Source organism: Nycticebus coucang, chromosome 15, assembly GCF_027406575.1.
Source record: "Nycticebus coucang isolate mNycCou1 chromosome 15, mNycCou1.pri, whole genome shotgun sequence".
Lineage (NCBI taxonomy): Eukaryota > Metazoa > Chordata > Mammalia > Primates > Lorisidae > Nycticebus > Nycticebus coucang.
Genome location: NC_069794.1, coordinates 74,272,959 through 74,299,707, shown reverse-complemented (window position 1 = coordinate 74,299,707; position 26,749 = coordinate 74,272,959). Strand labels below are relative to the sequence as shown.

The window sequence follows — 26,749 nt, the reverse complement described above, 5'->3', positions numbered from 1 at the left end:
CAATGACAATCACAACAAAAAAATAGCCAGGTGCTGTGACGGGCGCCTGTAGTCTCAGCTACTTGGGAGACTGAGGCAAGAGAATCACTTAAGCTTAAGAGTTTGAGGTTGCTGTGAGCTGTGGCACTACAGCACTCTACTGAGGGTGACATAATGAGACTGTCTCAAAAAAAAAAAAAATCTCCTAAGAGACATATTCCCAATTACACAGCATATCATTATAGAGGAAAGCCCACTACTAAATTCCCAGGTAGGCATTCCCGACATGTTATCCTGCTGTGAGTGCCAGGTCTATTCATTTTGATTGCTCACAGCAAACTTTTTTATAGAAGAGCTTCCCATATTCTCAATCTTATACTAAACATTTGTCCGCAATTTTATCAAATGTACTAGATTGATCCCCACTGAATTAATCAGTTCAAGACATAAGAACAAAGTTGATAGGTTATTTTTTCTTTTTTTATTAAGTCATAAGCACATAGATCATGTATACATTAATGCATTTATGGGGTACAATATGCTGATTTCATATACAATTTGGAATGCTTACATCAAACTAGTTAATATATCCCTCACCTCATTTACTTAATTATTGTGTTAAGACATTTATACTCTACATATGATCTAATAAGGTTATTTTTTTCTATTTCTCATCTGAAAGAGTTAGATATAAATAGTGGATAATATACAACTTACAGCTGGAGGAGAACTGAAACATCAGAAATCCTTAAAAGTCATAGGTTTATCTTGTATAGAATTACTAGTATATATTTTTTGCTGTAATAAGTTTTTGTTTTGCTTTGTTTTTTGAAATAGAGTCTCGCTCTGTCACCCTATGCTAGATTGCAGTGGCGAGATCACAGCTCACTGTAACCTCAAACTTCTGGGCTCAAGGAGTCCTTCAGCCTCAGCCTTCAACGCACCTAGGACTAAGGTGCATATCACCATGCCCAGCTAATTTTTCTTATTTTTTAAGAGACAGGGCCTTGATATGTTGCGCAGACTAGTCTCAAACTCCTGGCCTCAAGCAATCCTCCTGAGTGGGCCTCCCAAAGTGCTGGGATTACACATGTGAATTGCCAGGCTGGGTCTGCAGTATTTAAGATGAAAATTGTCCTACTTTTATAAATACGTCATCATCAAAATTAGCTTTGATCCCAAAATGCTGAGTGAATTTTTTTTTTCTAAGCTAAAAGTGATTGTTTAGAAATGCTTTTCTTTTTCTACCTTGGATTAATCCTTTAAAGTCTACTTACATTTTGGTCTCTACAATGGTTCAAATGAGCTACTTTGAATATATGACAAAATTATAATCAATCTTATTTTCACCCTGGAGAAATAGTGGTAAACTCTCTGGAAGGAGCACATTTTTTAACTTTTGGCTTTTAGAAATTATTTATATTCAAGATGATGCTAAAGAGGAACCATTCCACCTGAGCAAGCTCATCCTTAACAGAGTAACAGGAATGCCAGGTAGGACCAAGTAAGATTGCTGTAATCATTCAAATAATAGTGTTCATTTTACAACAAAATGGGAAAAAAAAAAACAAAAAACCTGTCTGAAAGTGAATTCTACCTTAATTGCATTTAATCAACAAAAGGGCAAATATATGCTAAGCTGTAATTCAAACAACCCCAGGATAGGCTTATAGCCTTGACAAGTTAATAATGCTTGCTGGAATTGAACTTCAAAGTATGAAGCTGGCTCATAATGATGCTAAGAAATCACATCATGAATGAAACTTAAGAAAGTCTTATTTTTGCAAATGTATGATTGGATCCCTACCAATATACAGGCCAACCCAAACACAATTGGTGGTATAATTCTAATTACTATGTCTGAACTCTGTTTTGACATGATTCTGTGTGTAGTTCATAGGCTAAAAGATACCACACACAAAATGCATAACACTCTTCTTCCCTATTATCCGTCATACCTCATCAACATAAAAAGCTAAACTAGGAAAGAGACTAAATTAGAAGAGCCAGTTCTTTTCTACACTAAGTAGTCTAAAGTTAAGCCAGATGTATAGGTTTTTGGATGCAGACTGAGTGAGCTACATGATTAAGAGTCCAGAAGAAAGAATGACCTAGCTTTGGGAAGGAAACCCTGGCAGTATGTTAAAATGCTGGGCAATGTTGTTCAGAAGGGCAGTCTGATTTTTTTGTTTGTTTCTGTTCATACGTATCCTGTCACAAAATCTTAATTTCTTAACTGCTCCCCCTTCTCAGTGAGGCTAAACTGGGACTCAGAGTCCAACCTACGCTTACTAACACAGGCAAATACGTTTGTCCCGGCAGGGACTAAGCTGCTGACCATCTTCCTATGACTCTAAGTCAAACAGCTTCACTTTCTTGAATGAAAAGTGCAAACCCTTTTGCAAATTTCATATGTTGTTTACCATTGAATCCATTATTATTTAATGGAAATCTTAAAGTGTCTTTGCAATGACTTAGCTAAAAAAAAAAATCATCTTTATAATGCTCTTATAATAATAGCAAAAAAATATTGTTAACCTGAATATCCATTAACTGGGAATAGATTAAACTAATTATTGCGTTTTCATAAAAAAGGACACTCTTAAACTTTTAAAAAGTTTTTATATTACTATTTACAGTAATATAAAACCATTTATAACCTTTTTTTTTACTTTGCATTTTGTGAATATAAGTCTTCTTTCCATTAAAAGCATTTTCACAGAACAAGATCTAGATTTAAGCTCCAGTTGTCAACAGTAATAATCTCTAGTCAGTGGGATTGGGAATGGCACATTCTTTCTTGTTTATCTGTATTTTCTAATTTTTTATAAGAAATATATATCACTTAGAAAAATAAACTCCCCAATTTTTAAAAAACATTCAGTGTACCTACTCTGCCTCTTTAACTCTCTTTGTTTCTATGGCATCACCATAGGTTTGTACATGTTTATCCTTGACTCTATCCTGGAAGATAGCAGTTTAAACACATCCAAGAAAATGAATGATGCCTTCTGAAACCCTTAATGTGCACATCCAGTGGAAATTCCTGCTGTGATGTTTTCCTTCCACTCTATCTCTCGCCCAGAGATGTGGAGCCATAAATCATATCCACTAACGAGACAATGCTCTGGGGTCCCCAGCACCACTCTGTGTTTGCAGGGAACTATGGTGGGTCCATTAACTAGCTTTCTCACTTGGGGGATGATGATGATTCTTTCATGACTCTTTTCCTGATGAGACACAGTTACTTTTTTTCCTGAATGTTCACAAGAGGTCACAGTCTGCTCCCACCCCTGCACTGTTGTCTGTACTACAGAATGTACCTTCATTTTAACAAAATTAAAATCTTCGAAAGGAAAAATGAGAAAGAGGAATGAGTGAACAGAGAACTCTTTTTTTCTTGAGCATATTAAAAATGGTTCCCTATGTGACTTTCATCTTTAAAGAATGATAAATCCTATCAGACTTTATGCTGAATAGGTCTAACCATATTCCACAGTTTGAAAAATGTGTTAAAAAAGTTTTGTGCAAAATTGTGAGTATTAACAGCAAACATGTGACAATTAACTGATCTTGCCAACTGTGTGATTTAACAGCATAGGCCCTGATATAATTCAGGTCCAGAATAAAATATTAACTCTTCTATTCCTAGCTGAGACCATGAGGTCTCAAGACAAATGTATGTTTTCTGATGCCTTTATTTCCTCATTTACAAAAAACAGAATACTGATCAAAGAGTAACAAATTTAGAAATCATTATTTCTGATCTCAATTTAATAATGTGCTTATTACCAGGTTTTATCTCTGTAAAGGTCCCTTACATATAACATCAGGCCCACTGAAGTTATCAAAAGGCTCTGGCAACTGAGCAGAGAGTGGTCTCATGCACCAGGACAGAAGTTCAGCACACAGACAGGGAGATGGTGACTGACTCTGTTCACATATTTTTTTGTCAAAGAGACCCAAAGAATGTTGATGTAAAAAAGTCCTAGATGCAGAACTAAGGGTCTGAAAAGAGGAGTCGTGAGGGACCATGCAGGATTAGCAGGTTAGGGACACTGACACTGTCAGTCTTCACTGATCATTAGAGTGGAGTTCATAAAATTCCCAGATTTCTAATTCCATTGCTCTGGAGGAGGGCTCGGGAATCAGAATCGTTTTGTTTACTTTCTTTCAACCGACATTTCATTCATACGAATGAAACTTTCATTCAAACATTTCATTTTCCTTATTCAACAAACATTTCATTTAAATAGATGAATTGTTTCATTCGTTTATACTCTTCTATTGAGGTAAAATTCACATAGCATAAAACTCACCATTTTCATGCATAAAAATTCAGTGGCATTTAGTATGGTAACAATATTATGTAGCTATCACCTAAATCCAGTCTCAAAATATTTCATCTTCCTCAAAAGGAGATTCTATATCCACTAAGCAATCATTCCCCCATTCTTTCTCCCCCTAGCCCAGTGGAAACCACTACTGGGCTCTGGGTCTAGAGATCCGCCTGTCCTCAGTATTTCTCTGGAATAGAATTGTAACATGTGGCCTTGTGTGATTGGCTTCTTTCACTCAGTGTGTCATCAAGGTTCACCTGTCATGTGTCACTACCCTCTTGCTTTTCATGAAGGAATAATATCCCACTGTATAGATACACCACATTTTGCTTATTCAGTCATGAATTGATGCACATCTGGGTTGTTTCCTATTTCTGGCTGCTGTGAACAGTGCTGCTGTGAACAGGCATGTACAGCATTTGAGTTTTTAATTATTTTGGGTATATACATACGAATGAAATTGCTGGGTCACATCGCATTTTATGTTTAGCTTTATAAGGAAAATCTTTTCTTAAAAGTTCTTCAGATAATCCAATCTTCAGATAATGTGAAGGTGGTGTTGAGAATCACAGATATATAAGATGGAAGAGGCCATGAGAACAGATAGGAGGTACTTGGGGAGAAGACACAGGAATGACAGGACCAGTGGAAAGCATCATTTCAGAGGAGCCAGAAAGGGAACCCGTGAAGGAGACATAACTAGGAAGAAGGGAGAGGTATCAGATAAAGAAAAGAACCCTTCAAGGGTGGACCAACTGTATCAAGTGCTGAAAGGAACTGCAAAGCAAGAAAGGAACAAAATGGGCTTGCTGCACATGGCCAGACAGACACTTGGGTATGCCAGCTTCACTAACGGACTAACTTTAAGAACTGGGGCAAATACCATAACCTACTCTGTTATTCGCCCTTGGCAAAGACCATGTTCTGTCCATGACAGCTAGGCATCTACAATGCAAATAACAAGCCCACAACAAAAATCTTCTTGGATGCATCAGTTTAGATGTGAACAAATACTCTATTGTATCTGCGACATCCCTGGCAGTACTCAGAAAACTGCAGTACTGACTAGTAAGTGTTCGGACTACAGTATGACCTCCTTAGGATTTTAACTACATGGAAAACATTTGGGCATAGCCATGCATAATTAGCAAAACTGTTTGATTCTAACTTTGGTAAAATATTTAATAAATTTCTGCATTTCTCCCCTTTTCACTGCCTGAAATATTGTTTTAGTTTAAAGATATTTATCGCTTTTATACAATATTCACCAATCTCTGAATCAATAAGAGAATGCCTAATGATTTCATAAAAAAAAGTTGTTTTCTGAAAAAAAATTACTGTTAGAGAAAAGGATAACTCTCACAGCTATTACATTTTAAAGATGAAAAGTGAGAATTAAGGTCAACTTTATGTTTGAAGTCACATATTCAATTTTGATTGAGTCAGCGCCTGTGGCTCAGTGAGTAGGGCGCTGGCCCCATATGCCGAGGGTGGCGGGTTCAAACCCAGCCCCGGCCAAACTGCAACAAAAAAATAGCCGGGCGCTGTGGCGGGCGCCTGTAGTCCCAGCTGCTCGGGAGGCTGAGGCAAGAGAATCGCATAAGCCCAAGAGTTAGAGGTTGCTGTGAGCCGTGTGACGCCACGGCACTCTACCTGAGGGCAGTACAGTGAGACTCTGTCTCTACAAAAAAATAAAATAAAATAAATAAATAAAATAAAAAAATAAATTATCAATGAATAATAAGTACCTCTGAAACATGTGAGTGCTTTTTTTCCCTTCACTTTTCTAAGTATGTGTTGATTATTTTTTCTTTTTTTCAAATCTTGAGTATGAGATCAGCCAAGAAATGTCTCCTAGAGCAGGAAAGTAGTGTACTATCCTAGATTGCTTTTTTCAATTAATGCTTCCATTTTCCAGACTGTAACAGTATTTAATTTGAAATTTCCTCTTTCTATGCCAATTCCAGTTTGCACTCCTCCCTACGAAGTCTTTAGGCACACAGCCTACAGAACACACAAAGCACCATGAAAGCAGCCAAGGAAAGAAGGGAAGAAAGGTTTTCTTTTTTTTTTAGTATCAAGCACCTGGCAAGGAAAGAGCTTGTTCCTGTAAAACCTTGCAGGCATTCCCGGCCCTCCCCTAAGACTCCAAATGGATTCATTTTGATTTCCCTTTCAAAAACCATACAAGGTTTTAGTGTATTTGCTTTGAGTTACAGTTTACCAGACTTTTCCACATTTTCTCATGCTGTTTTTTTGTGCTCTTGTTTGTCTCTGTCCACCAATAGGTTGGGGGATGGCCCCTTGGCCAACGTGACATTTGGTAGGCAGAGGTGACCTACTCACAGCTCTGGGTGAAACAGTAACAACCTGCAGTGTTGAGGATTTCCTAAAATCAAGTACCCACCCACTCAGCAACTTTACAACATAGACATAAAGAAAAAATTATGAAAAAAGAAATCTACCCCCCAATATTGCCACCCTTCTCTCTATTTTCATGTCCCTAATCTAAAATGCTCAAATGCAATCCAGCAAAGTAAACATAGGGTCTCTTTAGATATGACACCAAAAACACAACAAGAAGAAAAGATAAGATGGACTTCATCAAAATTAAAACCTTCTTGTGCTGCAAACAACACCATCCTAGAAAGTGAACAGGCAACCTACAGAATGAGAAAAATTATTTACAAATCATCTATCTGATGAGCTATTGTATCCTGAGTATATAAAGGACCCCTATTTACTCGATAATAAAAAGACAAATAATCTAATTTCAAAATAAGCAAAGGATTTGAACAGTCTGTTCTCCACAGAATACATACAAATGGCCAATAAGCTCAACATCAGCTAATGAAAACCACAATGGAATGTCACTTTACCTCCACTAGGAGAACTAATTAAAAAGACAGGAATTGAAACATCACATTGCTGATGGAAACATATAAGGAAACAGTCTGACAGTTCCTCAAAAGGCTAGACAGAGTTACTGCATGACTCTGTGATTCTACTCCTAGGTATAAACCGAAGAGAGGTGCACTAAGGCCACAGAAGAGCTTCTCTGTCAGTCTTTACAGCAGCATCGTACGTAATGGTCAACAGTGTAAACAAACCAAATGCTGACACACTGATCAGCGGATGAAGAACACACAGTATATCCAAACAATGGAGAATTATTCACCATGAAAAGAAGGAAATACGTGCAACAAAGGGAATGAACCTTGAAAACAAGCTAAGTGAAACCAGTCAGAAAAAGAACACATCGTATGCATGATTGCGTTCATGTGAAAATGTGTCAAATGGACAAATCCACACAGGTAAGCAGATTAGTGGTTATTTAGTGGAGATGGGAGGTGGAAGAGGATAGGGGTTACATGAGAAAGGATATATGGGTTTCTTTTGGGGGTGATGAAAATATATTCTGAAACTGGTGATGGTTACAGAACTCTGAATATACTAAAAGCCTGTGAATTGCTTCAGATAGGCAAATTGTATGGTATGTGAATTATAGCATAAGAAAGTTGTTTGGGAAAAAGAAAAAAAAGAAAGAAAGACAGAGAAGGCCCATTATAAAACAAGAAGATGATTATTTCCTTTCTAGGAAATGACCTTTCTGGTCACTCCTCACTGTCCCAGGTCCCTCATAGCTGCACCAGGTTTCCAGGCAGAAGTTCTCATTTGTGGTTTCCAATATGGTCCAATTTATTCCTCAACGCCACGGTCCTCGAACATCCTGTGATCACGGGCACAAAACCAGCACACCTCTTTGATACTGAGGCTCCCCCCCCCAGGCAGCCTCTCTTGCTCTCCCGCGTCTTTGGTGACCACTCATCTTTCTAGTAGTTTATTTTCTTTTTAATTCTGTTTGACTTTCAACTCTCTACCAGAGAGGGACCTCCAAGTAGCTAGCAGTCCACAGAATGTGACAGTGCCCCTCCAATGCCTGCCCTCCTGCAAAGAAAACCCCCAGAGTCAATGAAGAACCAACAAAGACTTCAGATCTTAACACCAAAATTGTCATCAGATGAACTCGACCAAAGTTCCTTGTCAAAGCCCCACAGGTCTTGGAAGTTGAGCTCAGACAAGTGTAGAACCAAGGAATACAGTAAGTAGGGCCCCAGTAACTTTTCAAACCAGCTTGAGGCAGCACTTTTCCAATTTATCTCCCATTGTGAATATGACTGGAAACCCTGGTTCTTACTCCTTTTATCTCCTCAGAAAACAAAACTAAAATGTAAAAACCAGTAACTTGCCTTCTGGGAAATCTGAGAACCAACAGTTAAGATAAATTTCTATTTTCGTGTTGCCTTTTTTGTGTACAAAACTTTAAGCCTAGAATTCTCATCTCTGATTTCTTTTATACAGACACATCAGAATATGAATTATACGCAGCCTGGATGGTCCTACCTGCAGCAGATGACTGCCTTACAGGAGAGCGCCAAGTCGAGGAAGCTCCTCCGGACTTCGAAGGACAGCGCATACTTCAGGGTGTGGCCGTCAATGATGAGGGCCACGTCGTTTTCCTTGCCCAACAGATTTCCAAGGTCAGTGCAGTGCTGAGTAATGGCTGCCCTTGTAGCCTGAAACAAGAGTGGGGGGAAATAGCATTTTTGTGTGTTTAATAATATATCAAAAATAAACTAACAATTCAAAAGGAAGTTCCTTGAAATGAGAAAAAGCCCATTCTAATGTAAAATATGTAAACACAATTCAACTTGGCGCAGTTATACATAAAAATTTCATTGGAATGCTTCCCAGGTCTGTTTCCTAGGTGAGAGCATCCTCAGAATGAGATTCATTCAGTGTTCACCATGACCCCTTCCTTACACGACATACACATTATTCTTGGTGTCCCTAGAATAGGAAACTCCACACAAATAAGTGTTCTTGTCAGGAAAACACAGCATTACTGGAACTTGAGTGGCAAATGATAACATTTCTCAGTTAGCACAAGATACTATTTAGAGCAACCAGAAGGTATCAAGGGATATAAAAACAAAAGAAAAGATTAATTTCTTTTCCTGCTGAGATCATCAGACTAAACCATTCTCTTCATGTCTTATTGTCAGGATAAAAAAAAAAGCTGCTTATTTTCACATGTTATAGAAAATATGTCATCAAGTTAAACTGCGAAGGGTATATGGCACACCTCCTGGCTGCAGGTCACAACTACAAGAGGAACTTCACCTAACAAACACAAACATTATGACCTAATCATTTGTATCCTCACAGTAATCTGAAATTTTAAAGTTAAACTACTAAAAGCTACTAAAAACCTTACTACCAGCCTTAAAAACACCTTGGTATGATATCTATTATCACATGAAATTAAAGCATAGAACCACCCTTAAGATTAAAGAAAATGATATCCTGAGCTTCCAAGTGAATTTATGACAACAAAATAGGAGATCTGACTCAAATATAAGAATGTGATTTTTGGCCCATTAAAAAAAATCTGGTTTAACTTAATCAGGAAATAAAGAAGTCTGCTGAAATTATTCTGCTGAATGCCAGTCCTTTAGTTATTAAGTTACATTTACATGGAATTTATCATATAACATAAATTGTAGTCTTAAATATATTTAATGAACAGGAATCTTCTACCACTAGTTAAATTGAAGACCAGCTACTATCACAAAGAGAGAAACAGGTTCCACCATCTTAATGTCCAGTTTTCATTCCCAAAAAGCAACTTTTGACAATATAAGAAAGATTTATGGAAGAAGGATATAGTCTAGAGCCCTACACTGTGGTCAGATAGCCTGTCTACTACCAACTCTTCACCTTTTACCTTGGGAAAGACACTTAACCTCTTTAAGTATCACACATAAGACAGAGCTGAGAACACTTCATAGCACTTTTCTTATGAATAAAGGAGCTAATCAATACAAACTGCTGAGCCCTGGGCTTGGCACATAGTAAACACTCTATAAAACCCATTCTTCTTCCCCAGACTACATGTGAAGAATTTCCTATATCAAGAAAAATACACATTTCTTCTACTTCAGGCAGTGACAATGCCTTTGTTGTCACTACAATACAGGCATACCTTGCCTCAATGCAAATCATAGATAATTGCATTTTTCACAAATGAAAAGTATGTGGCAACCCTGTGCCAAGCAAATCTATCAGCGCCATATTTCCAATGAAATGTGCTCATTTTGTGTCTATTTCATACTGTGGTAACCTGCACAGTATTTCACACTTTTGCTTTATTATTATATCTGTTACTATGATCTGTGATCAGTGTCTTTGATGTTATTATCCTAATGGTTTGGGGGCTCCACAAACCACACCCATTTAAAGCAGCTAACTTAAAAAAATAGAAATTATTTCTTCATCTTCTCAGACCATCATGGAATAAAAGTTGAACTCAATAACAACAGGAATCTGCATACTCATACAAAAACATGGAAGCTAAATAACCTTATGCTGAAGGATAGATGAGTCACAGATGAGATTAAGAAGGAAACTACCAAATTTTTGGAACAAAATGACAATGAAGAAAGAAATTATCAGAACCTCAGGGATACCGCAAAGGCAGTCCTAAGAGGGAAATTTATAGCAATGCAAGCCTTCCTCAAGAGAATGGAAAGAGAGGAAGTTAACAACTTAATGGGACACCTCAAGCAACTGGAGAAGGAAGAACATTCCAACCCCAAACACTGCAGAAGAAAAGAAATAATCAAAATTAGAGCTGAATTAAATGAAATTAAAAACAAAAGAATTACACAATAAATCAATAAACCAAAAAGTTGGTTTTTTGAAAAGGTCAATAAAATAAAAAACCTTTGGCTAACCTAACCAGGAAAAAAAGAGTAAAATCTCTAATTTCATCAATCAGAAATGATAAAGACGAAATAACAGCAGACCCCTCAGAAATTAAAAAAATCCTTAACAAATATTACAAGAAACTTTACTCTCAGAAATATGAAAATCTGAAGGAAATTGACTAATACTTGGAAGCACACCACCTACCAAGACTTAGCCAGAACGAAGTGGAAATGTTGAACAGGCCTATATCAAATTCTGAAATAGCATCAACTATACAAAATCTCCCTAAAAAGAAAAGCCCAGATGGCTTCACGTCAGAATTCTACCAAACCTTTAAAGAGGAACTAGTGCCTATATTACTAAACCTCTTCCAAAATATAGAAAAAGAAGGAATATTACCCAACACATTCTATGAAGCAAACATCACCTTGATCCCTAAACCAGGGAAAGACCCAACAAGCAAAGAAAATTATAGACCAATAAATATCACTAATGAATATTGATGTAAAAATATTCAATAAGATCCTAACAAACAGAATCCAACAACACATCAAAAAAATTATACACCATGACCAAGTGGGATTTATCCCAGGGTCTCAAGGCTGGTTCAATATCCGTAAATCTAAATGTAATTCAGCACATAAACAAAGTAAAAAATAAAGACCATATGATTCTCTAAATTGATGCAGAAAGAGCTTTTTGATAATATCCAGCATCCCTTCGTGATCAGAACACTTAAGAAAATTGGTATAGAAGGGACGTTTCTTAAACTAATAGAGTCCATCTACAGTAAACCCACAGCCAATATTGTATTGAACAGAGTTAAATTGAAATCATTTCCACTTAGATCAGGAACCAGGCAAGGTTGCCCATTGTCTCCATTGCTCTTTAACATTGTAATGGAAGTTTTAACCATTGCAATTAGGGAAGAAAAAGTGATCCAGGGCATACACATAGGGTCAGAAGAGATCAAACTTTCAATCTTCAGAGATGATATCAGATATATCTGGAAAACACCAGGGATTCTACTATAAAAGTTTTAGAAGTGATCAAGGAATACAGCAATGTCTCCGGCTACAAAATCAACACCCATAAATCTGTGGCCTTTATATATACCAACAATAACGAAGCTGAAAAAACAGTCAAGGACTCTATTCCTTTCACAGTAGTGCCAAAAAAGATGAAATATTTGGGAGTTAACCCAACAAAGAATGTGAAAGATTTCTATAAAGAGAACTACAAAACTTTAAGAAAAGAAATAGCTGAAGATGTTAACAGATGGAAAAACATACCATGCTCATGGCTGGGAAGAATCAACACTGTTAAAATGTCTATACTACCCAAAGCAATACATAATTTTAATGCAATTCCTATTAAAGCTCCATTGTCATATTTTAAAGATCTCAAAAAAATAATACTTTGTTTTATATGCAATCAGAAAAAACCTTGAATAGCCAAGACATTGCTCAGAAATAAAAACAAAGCAGGAGGAATCACGCTACCAGACCTGAGACTCTACTATAATTCGATAGTGATCAAAACAGCATGGTTCTGGCACAAAAACAGAGAGGTAGATGTATGGAATAGAATAGAGAACCAAGAGATTAACCCAGCTACTTACCATTATTTGATCTTTGACAAATCAATTAAAAACATTCAGTGGGTAAAAGACTCCCTATTTAATAAATGGTGCTGGGTGAACTGGCTGGCAACCTGTCGAAGACTGAAACTGGACCCACACCTTTCACCATTAACTAAGATAGACTCTCACTGGATAAAAGTTTTAAACTTAAGACATGAAACTATAAAAATACTAGAAGAGGGTGGCGCCTGTGGCTCAAGGAGTAGGGTGCCGGTCCCATATGCCGGAGGTGGTGGGTTCAAACCCAGCCCTGGCAAAAAAAAAAAAAAAATACTAGAAGATAGTGCAGGGAAAACTCTTGAAGGAATTGGCCTGGGTGAATATTTTATGAGGAGGACTCCCCAGGCAATGGAAGCAGTACCAAAAATACACTACTGGGACCTGATCAAACTAAAAAGCTTCTGCACAGCCAAGAACATAGTAAGTAAAGCAAGCAGACAGCCCTCAGAATGGGAGAAAATATTTGCAGGCTATACCTCTGACAAAGGTTTAATAACCAGAATCCACAGAGAACTCAAATGTATTGGCAAGAAAAAAATAAGTGATCCCATCTCAGGGTGGGCAAAGGACTTGAAGAGAAACTTCTCTAAAGAAGACAGATGCATGGCCTTCAGACACATCAAAAAATACTCATCATCCTTAACCATCAGAGAAATGCAAATCAAAACTAGTTTGAGATATCACCTAACTCCAGTAAGATTAACCCACATAACAAAATCTCCAAATCAGAGATGTTAGCATGGATGTGGAGAAAAGGGCACACTTCTACACTGCTGGTGGGAATGCACACTAATACATTCCTTTTGGAAGGAGGTTTGGAGAATACTTAGAGATCTAAAAATAGACCTGCTATTCGATCCTATAATTACTTTACTAGGTATATATCCAGAAGACCAAAAGTCACAATATAACAAAGACATCTGTACCAGAATGTTTATTGCAGCCCAATTCATAATTGCTAAGTCATAGAAGAAACCCAAGTGCCCTTCGACGCACAAATGGATTAATAAATTGTAGTACATGTATACCATGGAATATTATGCAGCCTTAAAGAAAGATGGAGACTTTACCTCTTTCATGTTTACATGGATGGAGCTGGAACATATTCTTCTTAGCAAAGTATCTCAGGAATGGAAGAAAAAGTATCCAATGTACTCAGCCCTACTATGAAGCTAATTTATAGCTTTCATATGAAGGTTATAACCCAACTATAGCACAAGACTATGGGGAAAGGGCCAAGGGAGGGGAAGGGAGGGGGGAGGTTAGGGTGGAGGGAGGGTAATTGGTGGTGCCACACCTACGGTGCATCTTAGAATGGGTACAGGCGAAACATACTAAATGCAGAATTCAAATGTCTTCATACAATAACTAAGAAAATGCCATGAAGGCTATGTTAAACAGTTTGATGAAAATATTTCAGACTGTATATGAAACTAGCACATTGTACCCCTTTACTACACTAATGTACACAGCTATGATTCAATAATAATAATAATAATAAAATAAAGCAGCTAACTTAATATCTGTAAATGCTGGGTGTGTTCTGACTGTTGCACGGACCAACCATTCCCATTTCTCCCTCTCTTTAGCCTATTCCCTGAAACACAACAATATTGAAATTAGGCCAATTAACTACCCTATAAGGGTCTTTAAGTATTCAAGTGAAAGGAAGAGCTGCATATCTTTCACTTTCAATCAAAAGTTAGAATGATTAAGTTTAATAAGGAAGGTATGCCCGAAGCTGAGATGGGCCAAAAGCTACAATTCTCACACCAAATACTTAGCCAAGTTGGAAATGCAAAGGAAAAGGTCTTGAAACAAAAGTGCTACTCTAGTGAACACAAAAATGGTAAGAAAGTGAAACATCCTTACTGCTGATATGGAGAAAGTTCTAGTAGTCTGGATAGACCTTCCCTTAAGCAAAAGCCTAATCCAGAGTGAGGCCCTAACTCCTTTCAATTCTATGAAGGCTAAGAGTGGTATGGAAGCTGCAGAAGAAAAGTCTGAAGCTAGTAGATGGTTCATGAGTTTAAGGAAAGAAGCTATCTCCATAACATAAAAGTGCAACATGAAGTAGCAAGTTATCCAGAAGATCTAGCTAAGATCCTTAATGAAGCTGGCTACACTACATTTTTCAAAGTGGACAAAACAGTCTTTTGTTGGAAGAAGAGGCCAGCTGGAACTTTCCTAGCTAGAGAGGAGAAGATAATGCCTGGCATCAAAGCTTCAAAGAGCAGGCTGGTTCTCTTTTTAGGGGCTCATGCAGCTGGTGACTTGAAGTTGAACACAGTGCATAATGCTCACTGACCATTCTGAAGTGCGAGGGCACTGTGTTGCCTATGCTCTAGAAACGAAACAGCAGTGCCTTGATGACAGCACTGTCTGTTTATAACATGGTTCACTGAATAGTTTAAGCCCACTTTGACCTCAGAATAAAAAGGTTTCTTTCAAAATATTAATGTTCATTGACAATGTACCTAGTCACCCAGTAGCTCTGACGGAGATGAAAATATATGCAGAGATTAATATTGTTTTCATGTCTGCTAACACAACAACCATTCTATAGCTCCTGGATCTAGGAGATGTTTCAATTTTCAAGTCTTATTATTTAAGAAATATATTCCATAAGGCTACACCTGTCATAGACAGTGATTCCTCTTATGGATCTATGCAAAGTAAATTGAAAACCTTTTGGAAAGGATTCACCATTCTATACGTCATTAAGAATATTCATTAAGGGCCAGGTGCGGTGGCTTATACTGCAATCCTAGGACTCTGGGAGGCCAAGGTGGGTAGATTGTTGAGCTCATGAGTTTGAGACCAGCCTGAGCAAAATCAAGCCCCTTTATCTACTAAAAATAGAAAAACTAAGGCAAGAGGATCACTTGAGCCTGAGTTGGAGGTTGCTGTGGCGAAAGGTTGAGACTAAAAAAAAAAAAAAAGAAAGAATATTCATTAATTACTGAGAGGATGTCAAAATACCAATGTTAATACATTAGTAGTAGTTGGAAGAAGTTGACTCCAGCCCTTGTTGATTACTTGAAGGGGTTCCATACTTCAGCAGAAGAAGTAACTGAAGATGTGGTGGGAACAACGAGAACTAAACTTAGAAGTGAAGCCCGAAGATGTGACTGAATTGTTAGAATGGCATGAGAAAATGTCAATAGACAAGGAGTTGCTTCTTATGGCTAAACTCAGGAGGTGTTTTTCTGCTTTTGTTTTTTTCTGAGACAGGGTTTCATCCTGTTGCCCAGGCTATAGTATAGTGGCATGACAATAGCTTGCTGCAGCTGCAAACTCCTGGGCTCAACAGATCCTCCTTTCTCAGCTTCCTGCGTAGCTAGGGCTAAAAATTTACACCACCAGCCCCAGCTAATTTTTAAATTTTTGTAGAGACAAAGAGGTCTAGCTATGTTGCCCAGGCTGTTCTGAAACACCTGGGCTCAGGTGATCTTCCTGCCTTGGCCTTCCAAAGTTCTGGAATTCTAGGCATGAGCCATCACACCCAATATGAAGGCATTATGTTGAGATGGCATCTACTCTTGGTGAGAATGCTCTGAATACTGCTGAGATGACAACAAAAGGATATTATATAAACTTAGCTGATCAAGCAGCAGCAGGGATTGAGAGGACTAACTTCAATTCCAAAAGAAGTTCTACTGTGGGTAAAATTCTATCAAATAGAACAAGCAACAGAGAAATCCTTCATGAAAGGAAAATTCAATTGATATGGCCAACTTCACTGTTACCTTATTTTAAGAAACCACCACATATATCCCAAACTTCAGCAACTACCACCCTGATCAGTCAGCACCCAACAACATCAAGGCAAGACCCTCCATCAGAAAAAGATTAAAACTTGCTGAAGGCTCAGCTAATCGTTACCATTTTTAGCAACAACGTATTTTTAAATTAAGGTATGTATATTCCTTTTTTAGATATATGCTATCACACGATATAATGTAAATACAATTTTCATACATGGGTCATTATGAAAGTTTTGAGATGCATAAAAATCAGGAAAAGTAAAATCCATGAAGGCGCAAACAGCAACACCAACAAGCCAAACAAGCTGAAACTCGCATGAGTGAGTCAGAAAGGACACTGCTGCCAACTATGTTTCTTAGAAGTGAAATAAAGGACAATATAAAACTCTGTCTCCGTGCTTGTAATCCTAGCACTCTGGGAGGCCGAGGTGTGTGAATTGCCTGAGCTCATGAGTTCGAGACAAGCCTGAGCCAGAGCGAAACCTCTTCTCTAAAAATTGTGGTGGGTGCCTGAAGTCCCAGCTACTTGGGAGGCTGAGGCAAGAGAATCACTTGAGCCCAAGAGTTTGAAGTTGCTATGAGCTGTGATGCCACTCTAGGGTAACAAAATGAGATTCTGTCTCAAAAACAGCAAAAGCAGAAAACAAAACTCTTTCTCATAACTTTCATAGTGATCCTCCGATATGTATTGGGAAATGAACAAAATAGTGTGGCTTGCTTTATCACAACATTCATTTTACTATGGTAGTCTGGAATCAAATCCTTAGTACCTCTGAGGTATGCCTGCAATATATAAATGATTAGTAAAGAGATAAATTCTTTTTATTGTTAGTTACATAATTCTGAATCTCAAACAAGCATCCTAAAAACATCTGTGCTTGCCTTATGTATAAAAAAAGTATGTCTTTTAGAATCTGAGGAGAAAGAAGAAAATTCCTCCCACTTAGGGAAATCCCAGCTTGGCAGCCTGGGCGTGTTCATTAGGAAACTCAGACAGGTCTGAGCAATTCTAGAGGGCATGCCCGCCAGGGGCTGATGCACAGAGGGCAGGGAATCTTCCTGAGAAGCAGTGCACCAAAGGAAGGATGCAAGGTACACGGACTGGGTCTGAGGGCTGCAGTAAAGGCTTGTCTATCCCAGTGTCTTTTACGCCCATGGGCCTCTCCCATGGATTTATTCCTGGATCCGATGAGAAAAAGGGTAGAAATAAAATCCCTGAAATGTGGATTTTATTGGCTTCTTCTTGAACAGAGCATAGCACAAACAGAAGTATATAGAGATTTATTAGGGAGTACTTTCTCTACGAAGGGTTATTTCTGAAACATCCATGTGGACAGACTGCACACCAAAGGCCCTTCTTCCTCAGCAAGAGAAGTAGGGAGGTGCCCAGGAACTGGATGATGACCACCCAGTAGTTCATGAGACTCTGAGAGATGAACAGGGAAGGAGTTGCCAGGACAAGCCCAGGGCCTGGGAAGAGGAGCTGCAGAAATGTGGTCACAAAAACCAATGTTTCTGAGACATGCAAAATCCCACTCCTCTGCCCTCACAATGTATAGAAGGACCTGCAAGGAAACTGGAATCCTAATGGCAACAGGGCAGGGGGCACAGAGGAATGTGCGTGAAAGCCTCTCACTAAGTCACAGCCTGTGGTGGCCTGGCAAATGGCTCAAACAAAGCTGCAGTATTTTCAGGTCGAACCATGAAAGGTGCTATTTGAAGCCCCTCAAAATTCCTACGTTGAGATCGTAACCCCCAGTATGATGATATTTGGAGACAGAGCCTCTGGGAGGTGATTAGATCACGAAAGTGGAGCCCTCATGATGGGATTAGAGCCCTCTTAAGAGACCAGAGGGCTTGCTCCTTGGCCCCCCACTGCCACACAAGGACACAGCAAGAAGACAGTTGGCCATCTGCAAAGACTCCCCGCACCCGATGCTGGATCTCCTGACACCTTCATCTTGACTTCCCAGCCTTTACAACCCCAAGGAATAAATTTCTGCTGTTTAAGCCACCCAGTGTATGGTACTTTTATATCACAGCCCAGGCAGAGTCAGAAGGAATGGCGGGAGCCCATTGGGGATGCAGCACTGTCCTCGTCATCATGGATACTCAGATGAAAGGAGGTGGTGTGGGACCACGGCAACAAGGGCCACACAGCCAGTGTGAAAGCACTGCTTGCTTCCATGTCTGCCATCTGGAATAAGCTTTCTAATACAACACAGCAAGTACAGTGATAGACACTGCAGAGCACGGGGGAGCAGGCTGCTGATGCACTCGGGGTGGGAGGGCAGGACAGGCCTGTGGCAGACAGGCTGCATGTAGAAGCGAATGACACCCCCAAACCTTTCCATGTGCAAAGATAGCACCAAACATTATTAAGTCATGCTACAGCAATGACAGACATTTCTTACTTATAGTCCATCAATCAGGTATTAATATCACACCCTGGCAAAGAGTGCACTATGTCAATAATGTTCTCAAGCAAAGATGGGTTCCATTGAGCAGTTTCATGCATCAAACCTATGACAACCAACCAACCAAGATGCCAAGATACAGTCGCTGGCATGCCTTCTGTGTCCCATGGTGACAGAAAATAATAGCAAGGCATGCTCTGCATTGTTTGCCCTCATAATAAATCTTATCACACAACCAGGCTGACAAATACACAAAATCAAGGATAAAGTAATAAAAATCTAATTTTCTCTTTATGGGCAGATTCTAGACATTCACCAACATTTTACCTTGGCCTGCTCTGGTTCATTTTTGTGCTTGGATGAAATTACACTAAATTGGAAATGTGATGTAGGTAATATGCTTTGCAGAAATCTTATCATTTTAACCCACAGCAGGTGCTCAATAACGTGTTGAACTAAAAAAAAAAAAAATTGAGGTGTCTAAGTTTGGATGCTAATTGTTCTAATACAACATCTCTAAGAGATTATTTACAGGTTTTGTAGGGCATCTCTTTGACCTCTATGTGGACTATTCAGCCTTGCTGTACATTCTGCACTACATTTTCCTTGAAAATGATGGGTTCTCCATCCTCCTTACTTCCTCACCCTTGGCCTTTTTTGCCTCCAACTCCTTCTCCCTCTTGACCCATTTTCCACCTGCTTCCTCCCTTCCCCTACTCAGGTTCATACACTGGTCTTTGAGATGAAAAACCTCTCCTCCCACCAAAATCTCTTCAGTGCCATCCTTCTAACTCCACCTGTAACTTGTCTCCAGCCATGACTTTAGGGTGTTACTTCCTACGTTCTGCATGTCCACTCAGCAATAATCTCTGATCAAACCCAGACAAGCTGGGTTCGCCACACAAATGTGGTAGAATACAGGTCCCTTCTGCACAGTTCTCAAGCAAGCCAATGAAGCTATTACCATCACAAACAGTTCCTTATTCTCCAATGGACTATGATTCAAGAGTCTATTTGTAAGGTAGTTATTGAGCACTTAGAATCCTTTTTCCCAGAGGAATGATGTTACAAATTATGGCTGGATCCCAGGGCCTGTTAATGCCATTTAGCCTAGTTGCTAAAATTTATACTGCAGTCTCTTATTTTAATAAAAAAACCCAATTACTTAAAGTTACAATGGACTTAGCTATTATGAGGAGCACCGGGACTTAGGGCTGCAGGTTTCATTCCCAGAAAGATAAGAAACGTACCAAAATCCCTAAATTTTTCTTTTAAACATTACTATTAAACCATGAATTTCCAACTTCCCATGCATTTTCTCTACTTTTGTTTTCATTAACCATTAGGAACACACATAATTTAATGTCAAAGTGAGCAACTGCAGTGACAACTGTGCCCTTAGCAAAGTTAACCCTTCCCCCCAGCTTTGTTCTATTGTGAAATTTGTATTTTTTTAGCAAGGTGAGCACTTGCCTTTGCAGTTCTAGTTTTTCAAATAAAATAATATAAATGCCATAGACAGTGCCATCCTATAATCTCAGGAGAAGGTTGTGCATCTGCTCATTTGCAGAGGATCCTCAGAAGCTCGTCTGATGGACCCTGAAGTCAGGGGAGGTACAGACCTGCTCAACATAGGAGGATCCAAAAGGCAGTTCACTGTTCATCACTTTGGATTTAATAAACAAACCAGGAGAAATAAAAATTTCTGTAACCTGGATGCATTTCTACCAGCCTGCGGATGACAAGAACCTTTCTTCAAAATTAAACAGCTTCAGCAACACTGCAATCTGTCGGGCAGGAGCCCTCCTCCTCCTTGCCTCAGCAGAGCCATACGGATTTCTTAGATGCCATGGTGGCAGCAGCTACCCTCAGCCTTCACCTTGAAGTTCTGCAAATTCCAAGGGGCTCAGAGCTGACCATGCTGAAAGCAGATGGTTCAAATTTCATTAGCAAAACTTCAGCCAAACCATGCCCAGCCTGAGTTGGAGGACAGACTCCCTTCTCCTGGATTAAACTTGGGCTAGTGAGGGTCTAGTGAAAATGCTTCACCTATAACCTGTAGTTCAATGCTTTTACTTCCACTCCCTCAATCTATTTTTCTTGTCCCTTGCTGGCTATTGTCGTCCCTCACCCTGCCCCTCTCCCAGCCTTCAGGTCACTGTGTTGCCCGGCTTCTCACACCTGTGCAGAGGCAGTCACCATTCTCCTGCCACTTTCATGGTCTTTCTACTGTCATGTTCATTTCCAATATAATCATGCCACTTTTTTGACGGCACTGATACTCTTCAATGCCTATACATTTACGGAACTTAATGGGTGTAAAAGTCGGTAAAATTTAAAGCACAGATAGAACAAACCGTTTATGGTCTAACAAAGACTGAAAAGCCAGGGCTGAAAGGTTAACTCAGGAGAAGGGAGTCTGCTCTCCAACTCAGAGGCTGGGCCTGGTTTCGTTGAAGTGCTGCTAATGAAACTTGAAGCCACTACCCAAGGCCTCTACTGGCCACTGCTGGTGGCAGGCAGCGCTGACATCTTTTTGCTCCAGATGTGACTTTGCTCCAATCTAGGAATATCCCTAAATTTAAAGTTCATAAGTAGGTAAGAGGAATCTCTGCTAAATGTGTAATGTTTCAAGGACTTCCTATAATAGCAAAAATATAGTAATGATTTCAAGGAAGAGGAGATGATATCTCACAGGGATGAAGCAAACATTTTCAGGAAATATCTGCCCTCTTGCCTGTAGCACCAGGTGCCTAGCTGGCACTCTCAGGTGATCCTTTTACTACCTAACGCCATCATGGGCTACCTCCCAGGCAGTGTTTCTATTTCTGAGAAAAAAATTCTTATGTTCTCAGAGTAAGCCAACCCCAATGTATTGAATTCACAGTAGAATCTGAACTTCCACAAAAGGACTTTTTTTGTTGTTCATTAGTATATTGTGGTACAATTAACACACAGTAAAGCTGATCCATTTTAAGTGTATGATTTAAATGAGTTTTTCCAAAGGTATACAGCAGTGATTGTCTTTTTTTTTTAGAGGGCCAAATTATTTTATTTTTTATTTTTTGATTTTCAACCAGTGTGCTGCAGTACACTGGTATGCCATGAGAGGAATCTTAGCTGTGAAAACTTGTAAAGATCATTAATTAAATTATTTTTGAAATATGTTCAAAGCACAGGAAATACATTCTTTTTTATACTTTTTTTTTTATCAACATAATTTAAGCGTGCTGTGGAAGTTTAACTATAGGTTCGAGTGCCTTGTGAGATTAAAAAGGTCGAAAAACACTGGTCTATAGTCACGTAACCCCCACAATCATCAAGGCAAAGAACATCTCCATCATCCCCCACGTTCCCTTCTACTACTCTACAAACACTCCACACCTCTCACCCACAGCCCCTGTCAGCCATCCATCTGTCACTAAGCTTTACCTCTTCTAGAATGTCATATAAATGGAGTCACAGTTTATAGTCTTTTCTGTCTGGTCTATTCACTTAACCTAATGCTTTGGGACTCATCCAATGTAAATGCCCTTTGCAAGAGTTTATTTCTTTTTGTTGTCAAATGTATTCCAATGTGTGAATATGCCAAAATGTGTTTATCCATTCACCCATTATTGTACATTTAAGTTGTTTCCAGTTTCGGAATATTATGATTGATTCTACTGTGAATATTAGTGACTAGTCTTTCTATGGACACATGTTTTATTTCCTTTGGGCAGAAATCCAGTATTGGAGTTACCCAGTCACAGCATACATGCAGATACATACAGACCATGTATGTGTTTAACTTTGCAGAAATTGCAAGGCTGCTTTCCCAAACGAACTTTATGGCTGTGGGGTCCTCCCAGTTAGTGGGGGGCTATGTAGTTAGCCCTCAGGCTCACCAGTGCTTGTGTGCTCAGGCATTTTAATCTCAGCATCCCAGTGGCTGTGTGGTATTACATTTAGTGGTTTTAATTTGTAGTTCCCAAATGACCAATGGTTTTGAACATCTTTTCATGTTTAGTAAATGAAATGAATTTCTGTTTCCTGGGATTTTAAGAGACGTAACTTTGTAAAGTGGGATTGTTCATGTGGCATGCTGGTGACATTTCTGTGAAGGCTAGTAACAACTGTGAATGTAGCTTGCCCTACGAACCTCTGCAGGGTGGCTGGGATATTCTATTTTCTTCTGCTTTTATTCTTTTTCTTTTTAATCTCAAATCTCTAAAAATCCACATTTTCCTGAAAAGGCATCCCAGGCAATGGTAGAGGAGTGATTCGGGAAGCAAGCTGCATAAGCGAAAACGGCCGGGGCTGTTAATGAGTAAGTATTATTTATAAGGAAGAAACTATTTATTCACTCAGGCCTCAGAGCCAAAGTTTCAAAACTATCAATCACCACTATTTATTGAAAGAAAATCTGACTAACAGTTATGACAGGGCTCAAATAATTGAGTTTAAAAAACCCTGAAAATTTGTACTTTTTTTCACTTCTAGAAGGCTATTAAATAGCAGACCTAATATACTTAATTTATTTTCTTCCCCCAAACTAGATTTTTATTTTAGTTCCAGGAATCCCCTTATATGCTAAACAAATACAGTTTTGAATAGCTGTGTATAGTGAGATCTTAAAAATAATTAATATGCTTTAAGAAGCATCTACTATTTGAACCTCAACTGTGGAATCTTTTTGTAATTTTTGAAAACATGGAGTTCTTCTTACAGTAGGCAAACTTTTTCTAAAAGATAATTATTTCAAAGTGTGATCCTCCTACAAGTAAAATGTGAAATCAGCATTTGTAAAACATTTCTCAGCTCTGTATAAAATGACCTCTCTAATTCCATGGAACAGTTGCCTGTCACACATTTGCCCAGATTGGATCTCTGGAAGTCAACTGTATTCTTGAAAAATACACTGAATCTCTGCCACACTCAACGTCATCATATTAAGAATAATTTTACTATGAACATAATAACCTTTTTTAGTTAATTTCTTGACCTTTTAGGAGTAAAATTTTTAACTTTAACATATCAATGGTATAGCCAATGCACTCACTATTTCTAAAGTCTCTTTGATTCTTGGAAAAACTATAAAGTGCCCAAACTAAACACAAAGGGGATTCTATTAAGAACAAAACGATTATAGAAATTAATTTCTAGATAACTAAAGTTAGCAAAGTGTTTTTAATGAACTATGTGATTAAGTATGTCCGCTAAACTTCAGCAAAGGAAGACAAAACACTCGTTAATCTCATTAAGATCTACATTTGGCTCACAGTGACAAATGTGAATGCTTGTTATGTCATTATAAGCAGCATGTCATAAGCAATGCAATCATTATAATTAAAACTACTTATTTGTTGTATGACAAACCTAGTTCCTTATAAGACATACTCAAATTTTTTGAAGAAACCATACAGATGCCATATAAGAAAATGAATATAATACTCAACTTAATCATTTAATTCTCTGACCTGTAGGAGACCTAACTTTTTTACTTTAATAATTCACAGATACAGCCATTGCACTTACTACTTCTAAAGTCTCCTTGACTTTCAGAAAAATTGTAATATGCCCAGGCTGTATTTAAGTGTGTGCAAACAGCAAATGAAAACAGTAAAAAAAAAAATTCTGAAAGAGAAATAGTGAAAGGAGATTATAAAAAGAAAATATTCCAAGTGCATGTGTAACTGCTACAGGCTGTGCAAATAGGCTGTAGCCTCGTAAAGAAAACGAAAACTTGACCATGGGCTCATATTTGGCACCTACTAAAGCAAGGGCACAGGACAGGAAGGGCTGGGGCTGCCCCCGCAGGCTCTGAGACCACAGCTGAGCCCGTGTGGGCCCGTTACTGGAAGGTGCCTGCCAGAGTGGGACCTCCTTCATGTTCTTGAGCCAGCAGGGACTGAGGGATACAGAGAGTTATGTGAAAGAATGAACAGCTGTATACAAATCCTCTGTTATGTTAGAAAAGTATTTTGTGCTTATGTGGGACTCTGTTACCACATTTTAAATTGAAAATACTTTCTAAATGAAAATCTCTAGTTAGTAAAATCAGTGACACACTCCATTACATACAAACTTTAAAAATAAATAAACCACCACCAACACATTAATGGATTAATAAAACTTGGTATAGGCATAACATGGAGTATTACTCAACCATAAAAAAATGGTGATCTCTTATCTTTTGTGACAACCTGGATGGAAGTGGAGACCTAAGTGACACATCACAAGAATGGAGAAAAAAACATCACATGTACCCAATACCAAATTGGAACTTGTCAATCAATACATCAGCGCACATCTGGAAGTAAATCTCAACAAAAATCAAGCAGGGACTGGGTAAGTTCACATCTAATGGGTGCAGTGCATACTTTCTGGGTGAAGGGCACACTTGTACCTTTGACTCCATTTGTACAAAGTATGTAAACAAAATATGTGTACCCCCTGATATTATAAAATTTAAAAAATGATTATAAAATAAACAAACCACACTCTGGGAGGCCGAGCCAGGTGGATTGCTTGAGCTCAGGAGTTCGAGACCAGCCTGTGCAAAAGCATCTGACCTCTGTCTCTACTAAAAATAGAAAAAATGAGGCAAGAGGATCGTTTAAGCACAAGAGTTGGAGGTTGCTCTGAGCTATGATGCCACGGCACTCTACCCCGGGAGACAGCTTGAGACTCTGTCTCAAAAAAATAAAATAAAAATAAAGAACACGTGATTCCATCTCAGGGTGGGCAAGGGACTTGAGGAGAAACTTCTCTAAAGAAGGCAGGCACACAATCTACAAACACATGAAAAAAAGCTCATCATCCTTAATCACGAGAGAAATGCAAATCAAAACTACTTTGAGATATCACCTAACCGCAGTAAGAGTAGCCCACACAACAAAATCCCAAAACCAGAGATGTTGGCATGGATGTGGAGAAAAGGGCACACTTCTACACTGCTGGTGGGAATGCACACTAACACATTCCTTCTGGAAGGATGTTTGGAGAATACTTAGAGACCTAAAAATAGACCTGCCATTCGATCCTATAATTCCTTTACTAGGTTTATACCCAGAAGACCAAAAGTCACAATATAACAAAGACATCTGTACCAGAATGTTTGTTCCAGCCCAATTCATAATTGCTAAGTCATGGAAGAAGCCCAAGTGCCCATCAACCCACCAATGGACTAGCAAATTGTGGTACATGTATACCATGGAATATTATGCAGCCTTAAAGAAAGATGGAGACTTTACCTCTTTCAGGTTTACATGGATGGAGCTGGAACATATTCTTCTTAGCAAAGTATCTCAGGAATGGAAGAAAAAGTATCCAATGTACTCAGCCCTACTATGAAGCTAAATTATAGCTTTCACATGAAGACTATAACCCAACTATAGCACAAGACTATGAGGAAAGGGCCAAGGAAGGGGAAGGGAGGGGGGAGGTTAAGGTGGAGGGAGGGTAATGGGTGGGGCCACACCTATGGTGCATCTTAGAATGGGTACAGGCAAAACTTACTAAAGGCAGAATACAAATGTCTACATACAATAACTAAGAAAATGCCATGAAGGCTATGTTGAACAGTTTGATGAGAATATTTCAGATTGTATATGAAACCAGCACACTGTACCCCTTGATTGCACTAATGTACACAGCTATGATTTAACAATAAAAAAGAAAATAAATAAAATGAAATAAAAATAAAATAAACAAACCAAATAAATAAGCAAAAAAAGAAAAAAATAGACATATTTTACTGGAGGCCTCCATAGCAAGGACAGTGTGAGCAGGAAGTTTCATTGGCTCTGACACATGCACCTGGCCAGGAGGCTCCCTCAGCTGTGCAGACCC

The 26,749-nt window shown here is 38.6% G+C and overlaps 1 protein-coding gene across 4 annotated transcripts in view; it reads right to left on the bottom strand.

The window, feature by feature from the left end:
• The window catches only part of ATP8A2 (ATPase phospholipid transporting 8A2), a 752,313-nt gene that overhangs the window by 344,835 nt on the left and 380,729 nt on the right, over positions 1 to 26,749 (bottom strand). For all 4 annotated transcript variants that reach the window (XM_053563905.1, XM_053563906.1, XM_053563907.1 and 1 more), the window contains one exon: positions 8,724 to 8,896. In XM_053563905.1, the coding sequence (XP_053419880.1) occupies positions 8,724 to 8,896 (173 nt within the window). The remainder of the gene's footprint in view (positions 1 to 8,723; positions 8,897 to 26,749) is intronic.